Here is a 9,468-nt window from a genome sequence, read left to right on the forward strand (position 1 = left end):
AACAGAAACATCTGTTTGTCTGGAAGGGTTTTTTGGATGAATGTGGGAAGTGGAGTATGTTGTTTGTTTTACAAACACGAAGGTGACCTGATACAAAATGCTTATATTATGAATTGTCAGTCAGATTTTTTACAGCTCTTTTTGAGTGATGTAGTGGGTCCCATCTGGCTCAGGAGATGTGCCAGATGCATATGATACAGAAAAAGCTTCTCACTTCAGAGAGCTTGCAGCATCCGTATACAGCCTGTGAAAACCATTAGCGTTCTAAAGCATTATCTAAAAGCCTTTTTGCACAGTTCCTTGCTCAAATTTGTACAAAACCCAACATACTCATACCTCTGTTGTTTTTTTTTTAATTTAGATACATATAAGTTTCTTCAAGGAATTCTATTTTTAACTATATGAATTTGAATATTTTTATATATTCAGTACTTAGCGTAGCCATGCCTTTCTGATGTTCCCTGTTCCTATGTGTCTATTAAATCCTGTCTTCACCTGATCAGAATTTGCACGAGCTGTGACCGTTTGCACTGCAGAGGGCAGGTTATTCCCTTGCTTAGCTCTGAAACCCTGCCTGTTCTGCTCACTGAAGAGCAGTAATTTAGCTAAACCCAAAGCTGAGCTCTGAAACGGGCGCCTTCCTTTGGAGCACGGAGGATTCCCGGCACGTGGGGAAGCCCTGGCAGCACAAGCACCGCCTGCCCCAGCCCCGGGCAGCCCGGCTCGGCTCACAGTGCCCGGGATGGAAACGCTCACCTGGGCCGCTCCCAACAGGGAACAGGACAGCGCAATTCGTTTGTGCCGCCGGCACCGAGCGTGTCGTGTCTGTACGTCTGTGTGTGTGGGCCTGCCCAGCTCCTGCCAGGCCGTAAGGATCGTGAAATCGTAGAATCGTCCAATGTTGAGAGGTTGGAATGGGCCTTAAAGGCCAGCTCGTCCCACCGCCCCCGGCCGGGCAGGGGCAGCTCCCACACGGCCCAGCCTGGCCTTGAGCACTGCCAGCGTTGTGGCATGCACAACCTCCCTGGCTTCCAGTGTCTCCACCGCCCTCACAGTCAATAATTTCTCTCTATTATCTAACCTCGGCTTTCTCCTTTTCGATTTGCGCCCGTTTCTCCTTGGCCCGTCCCCTACACGTGCCAACGCCTGAGGCACGGCCAAGGCGGGGCACTCGCACACCTCCCTCCCCTCAGGCCGTGCCCTCCCTTCCGACCGGGCCCGGGCAGCGCGGGCTCCGCTCGTCCCCCGGCCCTGCCCGGCCCTGCCCGGCCCTGCCCGGCCCCGCCCGGCCCGGCCCGGGGTGTGTCCGGCCGGCGCCGCTCTTGGCCATGGCCCCGGGGAAGGCTCCGTGCCGGCGGCGCAGCAGCGACTCGGGCGTGGAGCCGGACCGCGGGGCGCTGCCCCGGGACAGGGACCAGCGCGCCGCGCTCTCCCAGAAGAAGAAGGACCAGCGCATCGCGCTCTTCCTCAGCGACTTCGACCAGCAGGGTAGGGCCGGGGCTGCCCGGGGTGGGGAGGGAACGGCGGCTCCGGGCCGGGAGAGCCCGGCCCTCGGGCAGGGCCGCCTGCCCCGCGCCCCGGGTTGGCGGCTGATGGAGGCTCCAGGCGCTCCGAGCCCCAGCTCGCATTTCTCCGGATAAACCGCCGCTTCAACTTTCTTTTGTAGCGCGGTCTTGCGGCGCTTGCACTTGGAAACGTGTAACACGCATGGCGATAAAAGCGCGTTTTGTTTTCAAGCCAAAGAGCACGTCCAGGAGATGAAGAAGGAGCTCGATTCGCTTTTGCAGACAGCGGAGAAGGCGTTCGCCGTGGAGCTGCTGACGATGCCGGCTGCCGTCAGGAAGATGAAAAGGAGAGAGGTGCTCGGTGAGAGTTGCGTGGCCCTGCGCTCGGGGTGCGGGCAGCGATGTGCCCGCGGCTACGGGAGAAAACCTGGGAACCTCGTGGCTTCCGTGAAAAGCTTTGCTTTGTCTGCCCTGTACTTCAGCAGATCAGCAGCGCTGTTACCCAGCAGATGCTCGCTGAGCGCTCATGTTCAAGTAGACTGATCGGTGTATCACAGGGTATAGAATTAGTTGGTGACTATTCTGGAGAGTACTGTTCTGCGTGCACTTAAGTAATCTTATTTAAAGTCTGAAGAGACAAGAAATAATTACAAACCTAGTGTTTTCTGTGTGTAAAAATAAGCATTTTTGTTCATCTGAATCTGTTTGTCCTTAGCCACAGAGATTATTTTCTGTCAATTTGAACTCTCCTGAGCCATTCTAAGCTAGTCATAGACCTGTGACGATAAGCAAACAAGTTTAACTCCCATTGATGCAGAGGTTTAAGATGTGTACACTCAGCATCAGATGTATATTCTGCTGAGAACTGATGTTTCTGGAATCTGCCTTGCAGATGGAAATTGTAGAGGCCACACAGAGATCAAACCTGAACCTCTGGAAGAACTTGAGTTTAACTGTAAGGCTGAGAATGTATTTTGGTGTCCTTCTGGAGAAACTCCTGCCTTAAGAGCATTAGCTGTCTGCAGTGCAATGTGGTGGCTCTCTGAATTCGGGGGACACCCTGTGTGACTACACTCAGGATTCTTTCAAGGATTAAACCCTGAAACGGCCTTAGATTTTCGCTGTTGTTTTGTAGGAGTGACCACAGTCCTACAAGACTGGAATCTTGTTCAAATGTAACACATCTGCTGACCTAAGGTTATCTATTTAACCACTGTAATCCTGAATTACTTGTTTGGCTTCCGAGCCCGTAAGATAAGGATCTGAAGATAAAAATTATGCAAGTAATAGTATCTAAATAGGTTATAATTTCTTGAGTTGCAGATTTGCAAGGACGGGAGGAAGTGGCTCTTGCTGCTGCAGTGGTAAGTGTGTTTTCAAATTCTATCACAGTTTACAATATAGAATTCTTCTTTCCCTGCTGTAAATACTTCAGACAAATGATTTTGTTTGGCTGTGTGTTTAAATACAAGATGATATGAAAAGACTAGACAGCCAGCCATGGTGCAGTTGTGAACATTACCTAAAGCTTTAGGGTCATCTGCTGGCAGAAATTCAGATGTTTCCAACAAAACCCCAAACTGGTGTTTAGCCAGTCCCATTCTCTCTCAGTTGCTTTCATGCCCTTTTAGATCACTGCCTTTTGTAACATAATATGCATCGACTGGGAAAAATCTGACAACCTTCCCTTGTTGGGTAAACATTTTTTTTAGACTGACTGCTCTCTAGAAGACATGCCAAATCCCAAACTGGTGAGGACCAACAGCAAAAAAGGCAGGTCAACTCATTAACATATAGCCTGTGTTCTTACTTTTTCTTTTTTACTGGTTTGAACTAAGCATTCTTAAAATGAATGTTAAGTAGAATACAAGAGAGAAATGTGCACAACAGACCCCCCAGCATTCGGTGTGCAGGATCATGAGCTATGCTACTGTAGAGTTACTTTAAAGCATGAGCTAAGAGCTTCTTTTCTTTGTATTTATCAGGGAGAATGATGAGAAGAGACAGATTTAAGGCTTTACAGTATAGCAGGAGAGCTAGGAAAGTCACCCCTCTTTTCTTAGGTTTCCCTTGACATTCCACCCATTAAGCTTTGTAAGAAAAATACCATTTCTCTTCACATCCCCAAATATGCAATAACGAGGACAATACCACTGGGGTGTAGTTCTGTTCTGTCTGTGGGCTGAGGGATTATCTGGGGTCTTTTAACTGTGTCCCAGTGCCTGTGATGAGCACACGGTTTGCTGTGACCTGTGTCCCAGGTGAATGACATTGGATGGCAGCAGAGGGGGCAAAGCTGTCCAGAGGGGGGAAACAGGCTTCAGACACAAGGCTGGTGTTTTCTGCTCGTCATGAGATCTTTATTTTTCTTGTCCCGCTAATACATTTCTAGTTAAGGTAACTACAATTGTCGAATATGAAGATGCCAAGCACAGTTCTGCAAAGAAAATAACTAAAAAAGTAAGTTATTCTGTTTTTATTCAAAAAACATAAGGACTTAATCAGTTCTGACCTGCCACAAACCCTGCTAGATCCATGACCAGGCAGGCCAGTGCTCTGCTCCCTGTTGGAAAAGTCAGTTATTTTAAATGTAACATATTTGAAGCTAAGCAAGGCTGAACAGTAAATTATTTTCATAATGAAATATAGTGTCTGCACTTCTAGTGACTAATTCACATAGGCTGGCAAGTACTGGCATAGCCATTCTCTCTTGACTTGCCAGTAAGTCTTGATGGTTTGAGGAACCATATTTTGTTGAAACTTTTTTTTAAAAAAATTTTTAAGTCAATCTTGTGTTTACTCCATCCTTTTCTATAACTGAGTAGTGCATTCTTGTCTCTAAACCAAATCAAGTGTTCTAGTTTTGCCACCTCAGTCTGTCTGTGCAGTGTAGCTCCTCAGCCTGACACTGATGTAGCAAGATGACAACAAATACAAAAAAGATTCTGTGCAGTTACAGACTTTTCCTGTAAAAAGGTTTAGAAGTTGTAAGGGTGTATATTAGACAGCTGGGTGGTTATACAGACCTTCAGTAGGAATAAATATGTTTGGGCATTATGAAACTTCTTTTAGAATGCATATTTGGTATTTTATATATATATATATAAAAGGCAGCACTATGGGGCTTAACTACCCTTGTACAACAGGGAATTTTTACAGTATTGTTTCCTGCAAATACCTATCATTTTTCTTTCAAATGTCACCTTTTTAACTGCAGTCTTACATATAAAATTTCAGATTTCCAAAACCAGGTCGCTGGTTTCCTTGGCCTCTGGTTTAAGTGGCAAACTGAACTCTCTTTCTAGGTAAGACTGACCTTTGATAGCTTGTTTAACTCACCTGAATTTGCGAGTGCTGAACACAATTATTTTTAAAGATGGTAGCTGAGATTTGAGCCCAATGGGAATACATCTGATAAGGATTCTTCCATAACCTGACTGAGATGCACTGTGGTGATGTGAACCCGAACAAAAAAGCACCTGGAGCTGATGAAGGCATAAAGGCGCACAGTTCTGAACTCAGGGGAGCAGTGCAGATTCCCAAACAATACTAATGGAAGAGAGCATGGAAGGAAAGCATCTTTGCTGTGCCAGTACTGCTGAACTGCTGTGTAATAAACACCTAACTCGGGTATTGCAGCCCACCCTTCTCTAATAACACAAATTATTGTGTTCCTCTATGGTCTAGGTCCCACTATGTCATGTTTACCTCAGGAGGGCTTTTTCACGTGTTTTTCACACTAGATCCCTGCCATGGGGCACTTCTTCATCCTAGCTAAAACTTTACAGTGGAAGTACATGAGGAGGAAATAAATAAAAATAGTAAACTAACAAAATAAAGCCCCCAACAAAACACAAAACCAATAACTACTTTTTTTTTTTTACTCTGTTTATTCCTCTGCTAGTGTAGCTTGCAGAAGGATGCTAAGTCTCTCTGTTTTCATTGCAGTGCCACAAACCTCAAAGCCACTCCAAAGGCAGCTAGAAGGTAAGGGGTTTTCAGTTTGTTCTTAATAAATAATTTTATTCAATAGCAAGCCACTATGTATCTGTATTATTATCAATCTAGATGTAGCAGATCTTTGTGGTCTGTCACTAAATGTGACAGTAGGGATGCCAAACCAGTTACACCTCCTGCTCTGGTGTGTTAACTTACATTATCACAGAGGCACAGGATTTGATGTCCTAAGCAAGTCAGTTTTAAAAAAAAGTATTTAGAGTATAAATTCTATTCTCACTCACTATTTTCAGACTTACATCTCAAACTTGTTCTCAGAGCCCAACCTTGACTAAAATATCCCCAATATTGCTTTGTTAAAATAAACCAATCCCCACAAACTCCTCAACCAAATACACTGATAGTCAGTTCTTGGCATCTTGAATAGCCAAGATTTTCAGTTATCATTCTCCATACACTACAGAGTTTGCTTTTGGCACAAGCTGAAGTGAGGGGGTGAACAACTTAAATGGGTCCTGAAACCAGTAAGTGGTTCAGTTTCACCTTGTCGTGCTATAAATGTCAGAGGCTTATTTCCATGCAGAACACACACAAATCTTACATTTTTAAAGTAAAATAAGAACAGTTGTATCATGAAAACCTAGGAATTCTGCATGGCATAAGGCATGCCCTGTGCCTCTGAGAGGTAGCAGCTTTGGTATTTATTGGTATCTCCCTCTGTAGTAGACAGATAAAGCACATCTTATCTCAAGCCCTGAGGCATGAAGTTTCCTCTTCCCAAAACTGTAAACATTCACTGCTAATATCAGAGAGTGGATATTCTTGTTACTGAGAGGCCAAAATGTCATCTTGTGTCACAGCTTACAAGATTACTGCAGTGGCAGGGTCATAAAACGTTACCCAGCAGTGCCAACGAGTGCTGCCCGTGGTTGGATTTTTGTAGTCTCCTGGCAGAACAGGAAAAATTTAAACATGACTGCCTCTCTCCTAGGTGTATTTCCTACTACTTGTATTTGCTTCATGCTTGAAAATTTCCAGCAGAGCATAGAAAGTTAACTTCAGAGTAACATTTTCATTGTATTCTAGTGCTGGATTACAACAGACTGTCTCAAGAACTTTACCTGCCAGTGGAAGAGTTCAAGGCATGTTAAAAAGAAGTAAATCAGTACCCCAACATAAAAGTGTTCCATTTGTCAACATTCCCCTGGCTGATGGACAGGTATATCTTTTTTCTATTTTAACATTTTCAGCTTACAGTAGCTGACCAATGCAAATAGTCTGACAGTGTTAGCTCTTGCTATTCCTAAATGAGATGCTGCTGAACAAAAGGAAAAATGGTTGCCAAAGTTTTGCGGTGTAGGGGGGAACATATGAGTTCCAGAGAAGCTGGGCATGCAGGAAAAATCTTTTAATCTTATAATTATTTGTCTTCACAGACACTCTGTACAGCTGGTGGAGACCTCCGGAATATCGATGTGCAGCTCCTCCATCAGGACACAGTACAGCACATCCATAACCTGGTGGTAAGCTTGAGGCTTTCGGGTCTGTGGATTTAGACACCTGGTCCCAGGCTTTCATGTCACATTCTGTCATGAATGCAAATTGAAACTCTTTGGAGTTTAACCCTAAACTGGCTGGCATCAGTTGGAGGGAGGAAGAGGGAGGGGAGAACTGCTGCACATGGATCATGTGTAAAAGTAACTGCACTTACATAAGCATGTGCAGTTTGGTGATAGCCTGGGGGACCACAGGAGCATAAACTCTTCCTTCTGCAGTGCTCTGGTGGCTGTGCCACCGCGTGAGCAAACTGTCATTCTCTTATCTCTCATTCACAAAGGCTGACAAAGCTACGGCTCAGTTTTGATTCTTCTTACAATCCATTATTCTGTGTCCCTTGCTGAGCAGGAACTATACACCTGGTAATTCTCTGCTGCAGTTGAACGGGAACTGCCTCAATGGTTGCGAAGCAAAATAAAGTGGAACAGAACTTTGTAGCACATACTGCCCAACCCTCCTGAAGATGAGGGGACCTGGGCCACTGTTTGAAGAAATGCAAATCTATGCAGACATGAGAGGCATTAACCAGTTTACAGTTGTGCAGGGATAGAGCCCAGGGCAGCTGGGTCAAGCCAGAGGTGTGGGAGCTGTTCTGTGTACTTTGTTCTGGCCCTGCCTCTGCAGGCAGACAGTGGGGAGTAAGTGCTCACAGCTTGCTTTTACAGCAGGGACCTTTCTTCTTCCAACTTCTTTTGGGTAGCTTGAGCTAAAATGAATTTTTTCCCCCCTCAGAGTGAGCTGACTGTACTATGTGGAAAGGTAACACCTAAACCAAGTTAATGGAACTGTTGTGACTACAGAACATTTGTGACTGCTCGTGCTTGCTGCCTCCAAAGTGTTGGAATTATGTCTGTGATGTCTTAATAAAGCTGTATACTGCCCAGTAAATGTTTTTATAAGCTTTTATATCATGTGATGTGTCTTATTAAGTTCCTGTTATGAAGGATACCAAAGCAGAGGAAAATGCTACCTTTTCTTTATAAAAGGCTTAGGTTAGATTTTAACTAAGTTCACAGCAAAATGAACAGTAAGAGGCTGTATAGAAAATAAGTTTCTCTAATATTCAGCTCACAAATAAACTGAAGTAGAAGGAACTAAGTTTTTGAATAGCCTTGAGACACTTTAGTTATGTGGTAGCAAATATGAATCTAACACAGGAATAAAATTTATTTTCAGTCTTGTGTATGACATGACAGTAATGTGCCAGATGACAGGTAAAATTAGAATTTGTTATCAGGTGCTGCTGGCAGGAGCCCAAATTAATGCCAGCTGAGGACTGAAGCAGAACAGCCCTACAGTGATCAGTGATCTTCTTCCACCCCTTTACATCAGTCAAATGAGAAAAGTTACCATGAATCCCTTCCTCTCTTCCCCTTCAAAAAAACCAATCTGATGGGGAGTGAAGGTTTTGAGCATTACTCTATTTTGCAAGGACTTACAAGCAGAAGACAGGTGTTGCAGTTGTTTAAGCATTGCCGGTTACAAGGACTGACTCCTTGGTGAGATCAGTCAGAAGAAAGGGTCAGCATGTAACCATGGCTTCACAAAAAGCAACCCCAAGTTTTAATAAATGAAAATAAAAGACCCACTAGAGAATGCCACGTCATAAGTCAGTACTGAAATACAGATCAAACAGTATTTATTTTTGCTTCATTTTTAGAGTCTATAACAAGGATGTTCAGCAACACTCAAATGCCAATGCCTACCCAAGCACATTGAAACCCTTGGAGTTCGTCCCTCCAACCTCATCAATAAAATGTCAACAACTATCAGAGAAATAACTAAACAAGTCACACTTCAGATTTGTAAAGGAAAGTAGAGCTTCAACTTTCTCACTTAAACAGGAGAGAAACCTTGCTATAGAGGCAGCTTACCAACCCAACACTGTTCATGCACAACAGTTCCTTAGTTAAGGTCACATTTTTGCTTTGTTCTGGCATTTTTGCCAATTAATAGTAATAGAACTGCAGCTGGAGATCTTAGTATCTTCATACTTAAACCAAAGTGCAAACTACTAGAAAAGTAACAAAACCATCTACCATTTATTACGTTTCCAATTTAAACAATTTTTATTTCAGCTGGAAACATTTCTCTAGGAAGTGAGGCTGAATCAGGCTTTGAATAGGATTCAAAGGCTACGAGAAAGACACCATTATTTCAGAATTTAATCATTCCCCATTTAAGGGGCTTGTTATCTTTAGACTGAATTCAGATATCCTTGTTTTCTTCACACAAAGGGGACATGGCTGCAGCCTTCCCTGTGCCCATTTAGTCATCTCTTTCAGGAAGACCTGAGAATGTGGCACACAATTGTTATCCAACCTTCACCTAGTCTTAAAGCAGCTTCAGCCTCCCTGTGTTTATAAAATATCTATCATCTACATAGTCTCTTCATACACAGACTAGTTAAAGCCACTGGAAAAGTAAGAGTTACAAGGCAAAAGAAATA

At 43.9% G+C, this 9,468-nt stretch overlaps 1 protein-coding gene across 1 annotated transcript; it reads left to right on the forward strand.

Annotated features, from left to right (window-relative positions):
- Positions 1 to 1,065: 1,065 nt before the first annotated feature.
- On the forward strand, positions 1,066 to 7,925 carry LOC136295667 (borealin-2-like). Its single transcript, XM_066194236.1, has 10 exons — positions 1,066 to 1,488; positions 1,738 to 1,866; positions 2,829 to 2,869; positions 3,218 to 3,278; positions 3,898 to 3,965; positions 4,743 to 4,810; positions 5,454 to 5,492; positions 6,549 to 6,681; positions 6,899 to 6,985; positions 7,752 to 7,925. The coding sequence occupies exons 1-10, from the start codon at positions 1,329 to 1,331 to the stop codon at positions 7,797 to 7,799; spliced, it is 834 nt and encodes a 277-aa protein (XP_066050333.1). The 5' UTR covers positions 1,066 to 1,328; the 3' UTR covers positions 7,800 to 7,925.
- The last annotated feature ends 1,543 nt before the right edge of the window (positions 7,926 to 9,468 follow it).

This window comes from Chamaea fasciata, unplaced genomic scaffold (assembly GCF_029207755.1).
Source record: "Chamaea fasciata isolate MVZ Bird 193981 ecotype frontalis unplaced genomic scaffold, bChaFas1.0.hap1 SCAF_12, whole genome shotgun sequence".
NCBI lineage: Eukaryota > Metazoa > Chordata > Aves > Passeriformes > Sylviidae > Chamaea > Chamaea fasciata.

Coding starts and splice junctions, on each gene's coding strand:
- LOC136295667 (XM_066194236.1), top strand. CDS start 1,329: ATGGCCCCGGGGAAGGCTCCGTGCCGGCGGCGCAGCAGCGACTCGGGC. Junction 4,811..5,453: donor AAACTGAACTCTCTTTCTAG/GTAAGACTGACC, acceptor TTTTCATTGCAG/TGCCACAAACCTCAAAGCCA. Junction 6,986..7,751: donor AGCACATCCATAACCTGGTG/GTAAGCTTGAGG, acceptor TTCCCCCCTCAG/AGTGAGCTGACTGTACTATG.